General features: G+C 39.2%; 3 protein-coding genes across 8 annotated transcripts; 1 reads left to right on the top strand and 2 right to left on the bottom strand.

Moving 5' to 3' along the window:
- Positions 1–722: 722 nt before the first annotated feature.
- On the bottom strand, positions 723–6725 carry LOC109090725. 4 transcript variants are annotated; one of them, XM_019104560.2, is made up of 2 exons: positions 6402–6725; positions 723–3533 (listed from the first exon to the last, which is right to left on the bottom strand). In XM_019104560.2, exons 1-2 carry the CDS (start codon positions 6658–6660, stop codon positions 856–858), a joined length of 2937 nt encoding a protein of 978 aa, XP_018960105.2. In that variant the 5' UTR covers positions 6661–6725; the 3' UTR covers positions 723–855. The 4 variants fall into 4 exon arrangements, with proteins under 4 accessions (XP_018960105.2, XP_018960110.2, XP_018960107.2 ...); XM_019104565.2 differs by lacking the exon at positions 6402–6725 and adding an exon at positions 5416–5513; XM_019104562.2 differs by lacking the exon at positions 6402–6725 and adding an exon at positions 5262–5400.
- LOC109090730 (alpha-soluble NSF attachment protein-like) lies at positions 5399–10439 on the top strand. 3 transcript variants are annotated; one of them, XM_042724867.1, is made up of 11 exons: positions 5399–5532; positions 6769–6848; positions 6936–7052; positions 7180–7226; positions 7309–7386; positions 7977–8032; positions 8892–8976; positions 9050–9154; positions 9248–9316; positions 10004–10054; positions 10156–10439. In XM_042724867.1, exons 2-11 carry the CDS (start codon positions 6821–6823, stop codon positions 10255–10257), a joined length of 738 nt encoding a protein of 245 aa, XP_042580801.1. In that variant the 5' UTR covers positions 5399–5532; positions 6769–6820; the 3' UTR covers positions 10258–10439. The 3 variants fall into 3 exon arrangements, with proteins under 3 accessions (XP_042580801.1, XP_042580800.1, XP_042580802.1); XM_042724866.1 differs by lacking the exon at positions 5399–5532 and adding an exon at positions 5744–5970 and having other exon boundaries at positions 10156–10438; XM_042724868.1 differs by lacking the exon at positions 5399–5532 and adding an exon at positions 6529–6665.
- A 2877-nt stretch (positions 10440–13316) lies between these two features.
- Positions 13317–14845, bottom strand: LOC109090162 (radial spoke head protein 6 homolog A-like). The gene is made up of 3 exons (XM_042724869.1): positions 14104–14845; positions 13887–13943; positions 13317–13787 (listed from the first exon to the last, which is right to left on the bottom strand). The coding sequence occupies exons 1-3, from the start codon at positions 14135–14137 to the stop codon at positions 13615–13617; spliced, it is 264 nt and encodes an 87-aa protein (XP_042580803.1). The 5' UTR covers positions 14138–14845; the 3' UTR covers positions 13317–13614.
- Between the last annotated feature and the right edge of the window lie 120 nt (positions 14846–14965).

A 14965-nucleotide genomic window follows, 5' to 3' on the forward strand; every position in this document is an offset into this window, starting at 1 on the left:
ACAAATTAAGATTTTTTTTTATTAATTCTGAGAGCTCTCTGATCCTCCCATAGACAGCAATGTAATTAACACGATCAATGTCCAGAAACGTAACGAGATTGGTAAAATAATCCATGCGACATCAGGGGTTCAACTGTAATTTTACGAAGCTACGAGATTACTTTTTGTATGCAAAGAAAACAAAAATAACAACTTTATTCAACAATCGGTCTCCTCCGCGTCACCCTATAGTGCCATTTTGTAGAGTATCCATTGAACGTAAACAGCGTATGCTGTTCTGTGTTAGCCACGCCATGCAGATTTGTTGTTTTTGTTCAAATCAAAGCATAAACAACGTAGCTAACAGAACAGAATACACTGTTTACGTTCAGTGGATACTCTCCAAAATGGTGCTAGGAAGATACGGAGGAGACTAACTGTTTAATAAAGTCGTTATTTTTATTTGCATACTAAATGTAGTCTCGTAGCTTTGTAAAATTACAGTTGAACCCCTGATGTCACATGGATTATTTTACCGATCTCCTTGCTATATTTCTGGACGTTGATCGTGTTAATTACATTGCTGTCTATGGGAGGATCAGAGGGCTATCAGAATTCATTAAAAATATCTTAATGTGTGTTCCGAACATGAACGGAGGTCTTACAGGTTTGGAACGACAGGAGGGTGAGTAATTAATGACAGAATTTTCATTTTTGGGTGAACTATCTCTTTAAGGAAACCATTGTGGTCCCCATTGACTTCCATAGTATTTTTTCTATAGGGTGAGTAAATTGAGGGTAAATGATGACAGAGTTTATATTTTTGGGTGAACTGTCCCTTTAACGTGATTTTGTACATATGTACATAAACAGTGATCATGACTCTTCCTCAGACACACGAACCTTACTTTCATAGGACACTAGAGTCTGGTAAAGACTTTCTCTGCTTTGGTTTCCACTGACACTGTTCCACTGCTCAATATCACGTGCAGAGGAGCCACCTTTCAGCAGATCCACATAGTCAGTGTTTTGATGAAGAAACAAAATGTGGTCAAGGTGTTTAGACCCCAGTGTGGCCCTTCGTTGGGTCACTGGGGACTCCCTAGGGGCAAAGACCCGATTGGCGGACACAGAAGTTGCAGGTATGGACAAGTATTTCCGTGCCAGTCTGGCCACAGCAGGAAAGCGATGCTCCTTGTTGCGCCACCATTGCAGGGGCGAGAGACTCCTTCGGCAAAGTGGCTCTGCGATGTAATTCTCCAGCTGCTGGTGAATCTCTGGCATTCGCTCAGTAGGATCCTCGCCCAGAAGAATATCGTACATGCTCTGCGGGAGAGGACTCATCCGTATACGAGGCTCAAGTTGTAAATCTCCTCTCAGTGGCGAGGTCATACTGGTCCCACTAGAACGTCTTTTACGGTTATTGGCATTCTTGAAAGGTGATCCAACCTCAAGCGTGTTTTCATTGACCTGTTCTGGAGACGATACGGCAACAGAGGGCTCACTCGGCTGCAGCTCAACGCTGTCACCTTCCTCCGCCGATCCAACCGATTCTGGAGAATCTAAAGAAGCCATTGCAGGAATTGGCAAGGAATCATCCAATCCAAAATCTGCAGGTTCTCCACGTTCATCCACAGGCTCTTCCATTACCATGCTTTGTCTCCTCTCTGCATTCATTCCTTCATTACTTGTGAAAGCTTGAACAGACAGCAGCTCTTTCACTTTGTCGTGCAACTTGCTGCGAGCATGTGGGCTGAGAAACCGCAACTCTTTAAAACGCGGGTCCAGAAATGAGGAAAATACAGCAGGGCAGTCCAAAAGAGCATCTTCATCACTCAGACTCCAGTGTTTGTCCATACCAGCACGAATTCTCTCCATAACTCCCCTAACCACTGGACAGGTGCACTCTGCAATTTTCTGTCCCAGGAGCCGAGACACTCCTTGCAGGCATGGCATAAGGGCTGAAATGGGTCCATTGATGTCCTCGCTCAAAAACGATGCTGCAATGCGAACCGTTTTGAGCACGGGAACCAGTTCATGTACAAGACGCCACTGGTGATCTGCCAGATTTGCTGCTACTTTTTGCTCCTCTAGGACAGAGCTTATTACCCACTTGAGCTCCAGCAGACTCTCGCACATCTCAATGGCAGTGGTCCAGCGCCCTGGATCGTTTAATACCAGGGATGCGGACTCTTTATTAACAGCCTCTGCTTTCTGGCTCAGTGCTGTAGAAGCATTCACATCGTGCTGGAAATGTAGGACGATGGCACGAGCATCTGCCAGAGCTTGTCTGACAGTCTCCACACAAAGTCCTTCCTGGACACAGAGTTTCAGGGCTTGTCCTGCACAAAGCAGTGGTGCCCATCCCTCTGGAAGATTACCCGGAGGAGGATGGCTGGGTCCAGCAAATTCTTGCTGATATTCCTGATCAATGGCCATATTGTCCTGCCCTCTGGACTCAGATCCACTGGGGGTGTCATGCACGACACAGAAAACGAAGTCCTCTGGAAGCTGGAACTCGGAGAGGACTGCTCTCAAGGTGTCCGCAAAGCTTGCTTGCCCTTTCTCAGAAGGGCTTCCTTTGAATTCTGCTATCGGTCGGGTCTCGAGCACACAATGAGCCAGGCGCCATTGAGAGTCAACAAAATGCGCACTGACTGTAAGGTAGTACTGACCGTCCCCATCAACCCCACACCCATCTACGGATCGCCAGTATTCGGTGCAGAGGGTCAGACAGTGAGAAGCTAGACTTGTCTGTAGATGCTGCTGAAGGCATTGCTTGAGGTTGTGGTAGCGATGCCAAAGTAGACTGCCAAGCAGAGATGGAGAAGGCACAGGGTAGTTAGGCTCTAGGCAACTCAGTAAGAGCTTGAACCCCCTTTCTTCCACCACAGACAACGGCTGAAGGTCTCTGAAGACCATTTCCAAGATAAGATCGGTCAATACCTCTGCTCGCTTGTCACTGCAGGCCCTTGTGCCACTGCGGATGCTGCTGCCTGCAGCAGTGCTGCTCATTTCCCCTGCAGGAAAATTATACATTAGGCAGCCCAAATCTGTTTCTTGGTGCACAATGGCATTTGAACCGGAAGCACCGCTTCCTGCAGCACAATCAGGGGCATATGCTGTCCGGGCAGGTTTGGTCTCTGCCATTTCAGTTGGCAGTATTTCTTCCTGCTCCTCTTTGACAGTAACAGGTAGCACTGGTTGAAATGGAACATTACCTGTGGTGTTACATCTGTTACCATGTAAAGAGGTCTGAATGTGAGAATGCAAAGCTGCAGGAGTGGGGATGCCTGCTGTGTTGTGAGGGGGAACTGCTCCTTCCCGAATGCTGTGTTTGCGTCCTAAGTGTTCTCTCATGGAAGTAGTGCTGTTGTGAAAGGAAAGCTGCCTTTTACAGTGGTTGCACTCAACACGATACAGACTTAACTGTGTGTAGTGGTTCCACACTTTTGACGTGCGGCGATCAGAAAATGGCAAAAAACGCTGCATTCTCCGACGAAGAATTTGACCGCTGTGACTTCCAGGATGCCTTTGAGGTGGGAGATCCATGTCTGTGGTGAAAGAGAAATAAAAAAAAAATTTTTTTTTGAGTCTTTGTCATGATTACACAGGAACTTATGTAATTATGCAACTAGCACATTTACAATTAAATTTACTTTGTAATGAAAAAGATGTGATAAAATCTTTAATCCTAAATCCTTATTGTGATGAATCTCAAGAGTTTTTATAACATATGCATTTTCATAGAAATAAGTCCATGGTTAGAATGTGGTCCTTGCAAACTTGTTTACTGGGGTCAACAAAATGTCACAATTACACAGAAACCCCAGTGCTGTATACAACTTCGTAAATCTAAAGAAATAACATAACCAACACCAAAACCAAATTTATATTCTGACTCAAAGACATACTTCACCCCAAAATGAAAATTTTGTCATTCATCACTTACCCCCATGTCGTTCCAAACCTGTAAAAGCTTTGTTCGTCTTCGGAACACAATTTGAAATATTGTGGATGAAAACCTGGAGGCTTGAGACTGTCCCATAGACTGCCAAGTAAATAACAGTGTCAAGGTCCAGGAAAGGTAGGAAAGTCGTCATCATCAGAATACAGAAAACAAAAATAACGACTTTATTCAATAATTCCTTTGTCAGCAGTCCTGTTTTCTTCGCTTACGAAAAGTGTTCCAATCTCTTCATATAACCAAGATTGCACGTCTGATGGCAGATGGAGTATTCTGACGACGACTTTCATACCTTTTATGGACCTTGATACTTATTTATTTGGCAGTCTCATCCAAAATATCTTAAATTATGTTCTGAAGACGAACGGAGCTTTTACGGGTTTGGAACGACATGGGTGTAAGTGATTAATGACAAAATATTCATTTTGGGGTTGGGTATTCCTTTAATTGTAACTTTTTAATGCTGTGACATACTCACATAGAGCTTTTCTAATATTTTGTCTTGAAGTGTCTCACCTCACCTGTCCAAGTCACTGCAAAATTAGTTGTAAAAATCATTTGTGTGTATTAGAGAGAGAAAGAAATAGAAGCTATTTAACCATCTAAAATGAAAATGTCTAGCTAAAATATACAAACATTGTAGTCTGGTCTGAATTTTTGTTCACTGTAAAAATGTTTTTGTAGCTGCTCAAAATCTCTTGCACAATGTACAAGTATTTGTATTTGGTTATATAAAATTAAGATGTTTTTGCAGCTGAAATATAGCTATCAATATGTAGTTTGTTTTGTTTTTAATCCAAATACCTTAATTACTAGTCCTCTATTTGTTTTATCTCAGATGTGGTCTGTTGTCACATAACATAAAAATGCATCCAAAATGCAACAGTGAAATACTATAAAAGCACAATTGTATGATGAGGGAAAGGTGAATTTGGATATTTTTGATTCTGTAGCTTGACACTATTTCATAAGTTTTTCAACTTTTGGCTTATTTGCAATTTATATCAAAAGGTCTGACAGTGTGTGAAATTATTTTAAAACTACAAATATACCATCCACTTAGTAACTTATGTTGTTATTATTTTTACTACTTGATAAACTGTTTGAATAATAATTATACCAGAAAACGGTTGTAAATGTTGAACAAAAAGCATAGAATTTTTTCGCGGGAATATTTAGAACAAATAATAAGATTTGTATTAAGAGACTAACTCCATGTCAGGTATAGCTGTCTCTTGCTCGTTACAAGAGTGTTTAGCCAGAGAACAATAAACATGCAATATGATACTAAAGAAACAATTCCGCTATTATTCACATCAAACGTCTCTGGATGTTCTTCCGGGCGAGCAGAAGGGCCTTTACGGTTTCATCCGCTTCCAGCTCGTGTGTTACCACCAATAAATAGTACACGCTTCCGCAATGCTGACGTATATAACTAATTTATTTTCTCGTCGGAAAAGAAATAATACCTTGCTAATAACATTGTTTTTGTAAAAAAAAAAAATCTCAGAATTCCTGCTAACCCTCCGCTCGTCTGCGACCTGCACACTGGATGTGCTTGGCGCGGTGTCCACTAGGGAACCAGGGTAAGTTGTACACGGACAAGAGAAACGAAAATATACATCAGTCGCGTTTATATACATCATAACTGCTCGATTCTGCTCGTGTATGTATGATATATGAATCGTTACATAATTGTAAATGTGCAATTATTAACTGATAACTACTAATAATTAGTAATGCAGAAACCACAGTTCAGTTGTTTTGAAAACAACTATTTTAAGACAATCCCCAAAGTCTTAGCGAATTTACTTCCGATTTCCGCATGATGTGTCAATAAAACAAATAACTTCATTTCAGGCGATGTGAATGGGATATTGCTTGGATATCATTCCCTACAGTCTGACTCAAATTTAATCCGACAAAATGGATTACTCTGGAAAAGAAAAGGAAGCTATGGCCATCATGGCTGAGGCAGACAAGAAAATGAAAACGTCACATTCGTTATTCGGATCGTTTTTTGGGTAAATCCATTAATGATGGTTTTGCACCTCTGCAATATTGAATGTGCCAATCCTGAACATAACAATCTAACAAAAATACTAGGTATCAAATACAATTCGTTTGCTACAAGCAATGTTAAAATATAATTTTAATTAACAAATATAATCGATAAGCAATACTTTCGTGATTGCATTATTTGTAATGCAATGTTGCAAATGACGCATTTAGCTGTCGCCAATCTACCAGAGTTTATTTTTCCAGATCGCACAAAAGTGAAATCAGCCAGTTAGCCGAGTAGCATCGCATTGCACGTATAAAGCGTCATAATAAACAAAGTTGCGTGCGCTGAATGTAGCGTTTCCCTCTCGCCTGCATTCATACGCAACTCAAATCTAATGCTCACTGAGATATACAGCTCCTTTTGCTTCGATATAACACTTTTGAAACTCACCCATGCTGCCTTCGTTGGGCTCTTCCGTGCACAGTCTCTCGCCGCCGTTGGCTACAGTGGGGATGTTGAGTCGATGTTTCACTCTGAGGTGTTTTATCATATTGGCTGTATTCGAAGAGAACTTAAAGTTCGTCTTACACAGCCTGCAGTAAACAGTGGCATTGCTCTCATTTTTGATGTAGTACTTCCAGGCTACAGAGCAATATCGGGCCTGTGATTTCGGACTGATTTCTAACTCCTCTTGCTTCATGTTGGCCATATCAGGTCTGGAAACACGTTGTGTGAGTGCAAGCGAACGCTGCTAATAGCGCCTCCTATCGGTTTCAGTGGAATGAATGAACCTCCCCTTTGCTTTTGTTCATTCTAGGAGCTCCTCCAAGGTCGAGGAGGCCTGTGACTTGTACGTGAGAGCTGCCAACATGTTCAAGATGGCAAAGAACTGGGGTGGTACGACACACAGCAACTTTTGCACCATAATATGAGGGTGTTCAATAAGCACGTGTCATTTGTATTGCTGCTTTGTTCCTCCATTTGCTGCAGGAGATGCCTTCTGCAAAGCTGCACAGCTGCATTTACAGGTGCAGAGCAAGCACAACGCAGCCATGAACTTTCTTGATGCTGGCAATGCGTTCAAAAAGGCTGATCCTCAAGGTACAACTCACATTGTTTACATTATGAGCAATAAAAATCTCTCATTATGTAGCGTGAGTGTCTGTAATTCAAAAGAAGCAATTCTATTATGGCTTTTCTGTAACTTTTCTACAACTTTTCTACACAGAGGCCATAAGCTGTTTCTGTCAGGCCATTGACATCTACACAGACATGGTGAGAAAAATTATGTCTAATTCAAGCATTCAAATACAAATATCTGTTTAGGGATTTTTTTCTCATAAATCTGTTTCCACAGGGACGTTTCAACATTGCAGCGAAACACCACATATCAATTGCTGAAATTTATGAATCTGAGTTACTGGACATAGATAAAGTAAGTGGAAAGTGGTCTATTTATGTAAACGTACACATGTATCAACAAGTGGCTCAGATCAATATCGACAGTATAACTAAAAAAATACACTACATCTCAAACATTTGGGGTCAGATATGAAGATATGAAAATAATACTTTTATTCAGAAAAGGATGCATTAAATTGATCAAAAATAAAAGTAAATATGTTTATGTTACAAAAGATTTCTGTTTCAAATAAATGCTCTTATGTTCATCACAGAGTGCTGACCAAATTAGGGTTTCCAGAAAGCAGCACAACTGTTTTCAGCTTGAGCAGCATATTAGACTGATTTCTGAAGGATCATGTGATGCTGAAGCCTGGAGTAGTGGCTGCTGAAAATTCAGCTCTGCAAATCACATTTTAAAATACATTAAAGTAGAAAACAGTTATTTTGCATTGTAGTAATGTTTAGTAAAAAAAAAAAAAAAAAAGTGTTTACATTTGAAAAGTAGTGTTTTTAATGCATCCAGATGATACCATAATGACCAAAATAAGAGCCCTTTCTGGAAAATTAATTGTTAAATTACTATTATTTGTGACCAGAAAACTTATGTTAATTTGTTTACAGGCCATCGCTCATTATGAACAGGCAGCAGATTATTACAAAGGGGAGGAGTCCACCAGGTACTCTTTATCTATATTCGAAAATGCCCCCTATACCCTCAAATAGGGTACAACCATTGTACAATCAACCGCCAGAGATAACAGATAATGCACTGTGAGAGTCACGCGCAGAATAAATAAATAAATACAAATAATGCAAAGACAGGTATGAACTGTGAGAAACGAAGACAGCTAGAATCGCTATTCGTATATAGTATGAGAATACTCACCCTCAAAATTGTTGATTTAATTCGAAATATATAATTTGAAGCCCTTCTCTTTCTCATTGTTGGGTGTAACAGCTGATTGCCATTTTCACACAGTTATCAGCAAAAGCGAAAATGGCTTCTGGCGCTGCACCGGATGTAACTGAGCTGGCTGAGACCAAACGCGGAAGCGATCGTGCATAGAGTCTATTCCCATGTCAGTCTCACCAGAAGATGGCATCTGCAGCTGAATCATCCATTCATTTTACAATGCGCTTGTCCACGGCGTAATTAATACAACACATGTACAAATTCATTGTAAATTGACTATTAAATTGTTCAACTAGGGTTTATACATAATTTACATGACAGTTCAAGATAATTCCTTTAATCTTACTACTGGACCTGCCCATTTCAAATGATTATTATTACAGCAAGCAAACTATTCTAAAGCGGCAGTCCTTCCGGTGCACCATTTACTTCTTCAAGTGAACTGAATGAGTGGACTAATTTAGGGAATAGTGAATGAGGATATAGGGGCGATTTTGGATACAGCCTTTATCAGTGTTGATAAGTGTTGTAGAACCATTTAGGTTTGAGCACAAATGCTGTGTTGTAATTAAATGATTGAATTTAGTATTTTTAAACTAAATTAACTCTCTCTCTCTCTTTAGTGCAGCCAACAAATGTCTTCTCAAAGTGGCAACCTATGCGGCTCAGATGGAACAGTACCAGAAAGCCACTGAAATATTTGAGCAGGTCTGTGCGATTTGATCTTCTTTTGAAAGCCTGTGTTCATTTGTCTCATTCATCCTTCATGTTGACTGCTCAGATTGGGACTTACTCCATGGACACTACTTTGCTGAGGTATGGTGCTAAAGACCATTTCTTCAAAGCAGCTCTGTGTCACTTCTGCGTGGATATGCTCAACTGCAAGGTGACTGATTTACTCCCTTCCCCATCTGAAAACATTTACAATGACTTGTAACTTTGCGCTTTCTCTTTATTGAACCATTGATCTCTTCAATAGCTGGCTGTACAGAAGTATGAAGAAATGTATCCAGCCTTCTCAGATGCTAGAGAGTGCAAACTTCTTAAGGTTGGGGTCTTTCTTGCCAATACATTTAGTTGCTTAATGATTCTCCTGTAGAACAGAATTGTGATCTCAGATTCATGCTCAACATCCATTTGAGACTGAAGGTGGCTGTATTGCCAAAATCCTTGTCTTTTAGGTTTCCATTGTCTCTATTTATTGTCATATTGTTTTGTATTTTATACACTACCATTTGAAAGGTTGGAGTTGGTAAGTTATTTATAATGCAGTAAAAAAAAAACCCCAAAAAAAACCCGGTAATATTGTAAAAATATAGGTGTTTTTAAAAATTGATTTATTCCTGTGATGGCAAAGCAGAATTATTTCAGTCTTCCATTACTTCAGTCTTCAGTGCCACATGATCCTTCAGAAATCATTCAATGCTGATTTGCTGCTCAAGAAACATTTCTTATTATTATCAATGTTGAAAACAGTTGTGCTACTTAATATTTTAGGTGGAAACCATTATAGTTTTTTCAGTATTCTTTAAGTTGCAATAGATATTTTGCAATAATGTGAGTCTTTACTGATATTTTTGATCAATTTAATGGTTCCTTGCTGAATAAAAGTATTAATGACTTTACATAAAAATCTTACCAACTTTTGAAAACTATTTCAGTCCTTGAACATTTTGTAAGACTTTATACAAAGTAATCAATCACAATTTAAGTTTCTGCATTTCACACTAAACAGAAACTTCTTGATGCACATGAAGAGCAGAATATTGATGCATATGCTGATGCAGTAAGTTCTCTTAGTATATTGTTTCATAATTCACTGCACACATTTTAACTGTGGTAGTTCATTCATGAATTACTCCATCTGGATTTCTTTTATTTCATTAGGTAAGGGAATTTGACTCCATCACCCGGCTTGATCAGTGGCAGACCACTATGTTACTAAGAATCAAGAAGACCATTCAGGACGAGGAGAATGACCTTCGCTAATGTGAAGTCATGATTCCAAGCTCATTTCCCATTCTCCCGTTCTTCCTCTCACTTAACTGTGATTCCTTTTTTACCATGTTTAATATTTATTCATACAGTGGTGTGAAAAAGTGTTGGCCCCCTTCCTGATTTCTTATTTTTTTGCTTGTTTGTCACACTTTAATGTTTCAAAACATCAAACAAATTTAAATATTAGTCAAAGATAACACAAGTAAACACAACATGCAGTTTTTAAATGAAGGTTTTTTATTATTAAGGGAAAACAAAATCCAAAACTACATGGCCCTGTGTGAAGAAATGTTTGCCCCCCTGTTAAAACTGTGGTTTATCACACCTGAGCTCAATTTCTCTAGCCACACCCAGGCTTGATTACTGCCACACCTGTTCGCAAACAAGAATCTCTTAAATAGGACCTGCCTGACAAAGTGAAGTAGACCAAAAGATCCTTAAAAGCTAGACATCATGCCACGATCCAACGAAATTCAGAAACAAATGAGAAAGAAAGTAATTGAGATCTATCGGTCTGGAAAAGGTTATAAAGCCATTTCTAAAGCTTTGGGACTCCAGCAAACCACAGAGAAAGCCATTAAATGGCAAAAACATGGAACAGTGGAGAACCTTCCCAGGAGTGGCCGGCCGACCAAAATTACCCCAAGCGCACAGCGACGACTCATCCAAGAGGTCACTGTTGGATACTCAAAAGTGAAAACCAGGAGATTCTTGGGTAATCTTCAGTAGAATTCTTTACGCCGCTGCGTGGCGCTGTAGTCATCAAAAGTCTAACTAGTCATTGACACATTTGTAGTTTATATACATTTCTAAGGGGAGGGAGACATAGAGGTGGAGACAATCTAAACAAAGCATGCAAATGCAGTACAGGGATCAGCCCGACACTGGCATTTTCCCAGCCTTGACCTCATCAGCAAAACAGTGTCATTCAAATGCATAGGTGCTAATCCAATCAGTCTTAAAAAGCCAAATGGCAAGGAAGAGCACAAAGACAAAAGGTCATTATCTCAGACACCTGGGCTTCCTGATTTGATCCTTTTTTACCTCAAAATGTAAAACACAATGTACATAACTTTTTCAGTTTATATACTATTACATTGGAACCTAAATTTAACATTTTATAAATTTGTAATTCCACACCACAAAAGACCCCACAACAACATCCAAAGAACTGCTGGCCTCACTTGCCTCAGTTAAGGTCAGTGTTCATGACTCCACCATAAGAAAGAGACTGGGCAAATATGGTCTGCATGGCAGAGTTCCAAGACGAAAACCGCTGCTGAGCAAAAAGAACATAAACTTGTCTCAGTTTTGCCAGAAAACATCTTGATGATCCCCAAAACTTTTGGGAAAATACTCTGTGGACTGTTTAACTTTTTGGAAGGTGTGTGTCCCATTACGTCTGGCATAAAAGTAACACCGCATTTCAGAAAAAGTACATCATACCAACAGTAAAATATGGTGGTGGTAGTGTGATGGTCTGGGGCTGTTTTGCAGCTTCAGGACCTGGAAGACTTGCTGTGATAAAAGGAACCCTAAATTCTGCTGTTTACCAAAAAATCCTGAAGGAGAATCTCCAGCCATCTGTTCGAGACCTCAAGCTGAAGTGAACTTTGGTTCTGCAGCAGGACAATGATCCAAAACACACTAGCAAGTCCACCTCTGAATGGCTGAAGAAAAACAAAATGAAGACTTTGGAGTGGCTTAGTCAAAGTCCTGACCTGAATCCTATTAAGATGTTGTTGCATGACCTTAAAAAGGCGGTTCATGCTCGAAAACCCTCCAGTGTGGCTGAATTACAACAGTTCTGCACAGATGAATGGACCAAAAACTCCTCCACAGTGCTGTAACAGACTCATTGTAAGTTATCACAAACATTAGATTGCAGTTGTTGCTGCTAAGGGTGGCCCAACCAGTTATTAGGTTTAGGGGGCAAACACTTTTTCACACAGGGCCATGTAGTTTTGGATTTTGTTTTCCGTTAATAATAAAAACCTTCATTTAAAAACTGCATGTTGTGTTCACTTGTGTTATCTTTAACAAATATTAAAATTTGTTTGATGATCTGAAACATTAAAGTGTGACAAACATGCAAAAAAATAAGAAATCAGGAAGGGAGCCAACACTTTTTCACACCACTGTATATGTGAAAATGAAGGTCACATCCCAAATCCTACTAAAGAAATTTAACTGTTATCCAAAAGTACACTGTGAAGTCTTCTAGAATGACACTGGGTAGAATTTAGGTTACAAGCTATGACCACAACGTTCCTTTATTGTAAATGCGTAAATCTGATTATTTTATGTGTTACCATTTGCGTTCATGCTTGTGCAGCTTCAGTAGTTGCTTTATTTATTATTCTTTTATCAATGGTTGTAAATAATCATTTGATTTTCATTTGTTACTGACCAAGTCACAAGGCTTGTATGTGTCAATATTTATTAATAGTGTTTATTAGTGAAGATAATTCTAGATTTGTGCAAAACTGTGTAACTGTGATGATCAGCTTGAATCAGCTGAAACAGTACTAATTGCTGTCTTCGTTTTCCTCTATGGAGGAAATAATCAAGAAGTAATTTTCTTCAGTTAGATCTTAAATTAAATAACTTATTTTAAAAAAACTGATAGTAAATTTAGCTTACATTATTTTGTACCAACACAAGAGTGGTAATGTATTTCGCAGGACTCTAGGATGTGAGGATTTATCAGTCCTCCTTCCACTCTGTCTGAAGGTGGACTGGTTAACTGTGCAATTTGTTTTGTCATGTATAGTAAATGAAATATCTGAGGAACCAGCTTGGTATGAAAATGTTTTAGTTCTTCTTAAGCTAATATCAGCTGAGTTTAATTTATTGATGTATCACAATAGGCTCATAATAAAAAGTCATACTGTTTGTTATCTAAAATTAACTTGAATTATTAGGCTTCTTATTTATTAAGTTATTAAATTTTGCAATTCAGTGCTTTTTGTGTTGACAGTTTCATCTACATACATGTTCAGATGCTTATGACTAGTCATAAACCAGTACAGGAACTTAAGCATGGAAAAAGCATGGCAGAATAAGCTTAATGTATCAAAAAATGAAGTGTAACCTGAAGTATAATGTTTGAAGGCAAGCAGTGGAAGCATGCATTAATTCATCAAAATCTATGTTAAACTGATTTAAAAAGCTAATTAATTATTTGATTCCCTCCATTTTTGTTTAGTATTAATATTTCAACGATGTGGGCATACATACAGTACAAAGTGTTTAGATTGAAATGGATTGTTTAAGGAACTGCACATATAAAACTTTAAGCATCTGACCATCAACACACCTTCTGAAGCAGGTTTATTTTTGCCTGCTTTAATCCTCCTCCTCCTCATCTTCCAGATCCTCTGTCTCATCCTCTTCCTTCACACTGGGGTCCAGGGCCTCTGTGATTTCAGGCCCACTGGGGTTACCCATTTTTGGGTGGTGAAAGAATGCCTCTCCAATATATTTTATCCCCCAGCCTATTGTATATGTTTCCAAACTTCCTGAGAGGGGGCAGAAGAATGGTTTGCCTCAGCAGAAAATGTATTGGTTTGATGGAAATTGTTGATCAGACAGTAAATTTTGAAAAGCAAGGTTCTCACCTGCCACTAGCATAAGCATACGATCCAGGCCAGAGAGCGCAGCACAGCGATGGAAAACTGAGGAATGAGGTTAGAGGAGATCACTGTACTTTAATTGTAATAATTCAGTTAAATTTTTGTTAATTTCAGTTAAATGCACCAGAGTTTAATAACAGACGTATGATCCACACAGACATTTTAAAGCAGATTAATTCTCAGCAGGCAGTCTGTATCTTACCTGTGTAAGTATATGCTGTATATGATGGACCCATAGATTAAGAGACTCATTTACACGGATGCCCTTAAAGTTAAGATTCTCCTCATAGCTGTCTCAAAGTTCATCATCCTCGCCTTCATCCTCCCCAAACTGATAGAATCCCAGAGGGCTGACGTGCGTGCCATCGAGCCTTCCTGTGATGAACCTGGGGGTCTGCCGGGCTACTCTAATCTGAGCAGGGGTGACCATTGGTAGTCTGGGTCTTGACACACAAAATAAGTGTATTTGTTGACACCACTGTGATTTTCTTCCTTTGGCACAGGCGGAGGTGTCTTGTATGTCGATTTGGGTGGAGGATCAGCCTGCAAGTAAAGTAAATTTTACTATGTGAGGCTAACGTTAATGTGATGATGAACTTACAGGTTCAGGTTTGTTTTTGTGCTGTTCTTCATCATGAAAGCTTTAAAACGCGCCGCAGCCGGCCATCTCCATTTTATTAAAACTTACAAACTGTCGCCGACTAATTAAATTTGTATATTTTTTCAGAGTTTATTCTTATGGCACATCATCAAACTGGCTTAGCACATACATCAGCGCATTTCCCGCAGCTCACTTCCGTTGCTATTCCGTTAACTACAACAAACTTGTTACCTGGCTTTATTCTGAGGCTACTTAAACATTATACAAAAATACAGATACTCAGTGAAAATGTTGTCTGGTCAAAAATTTACTTGAGAAAAAGTGCAAAAAGTACAACTTTAAATTCAAGTTTTAAATTCAAGTATGAAGAACAGCAAAACAAAACAGAAAAAGGAGATTCTTGTTTCATCATATTGAACCATCTCAATGGAAAGTGAAATTGCTTAAAAATAAACTGCATAAA

Source organism: Cyprinus carpio, chromosome B5, assembly GCF_018340385.1.
Source record: "Cyprinus carpio isolate SPL01 chromosome B5, ASM1834038v1, whole genome shotgun sequence".
Taxonomy (NCBI): Eukaryota; Metazoa; Chordata; class Actinopteri; order Cypriniformes; family Cyprinidae; genus Cyprinus; species Cyprinus carpio.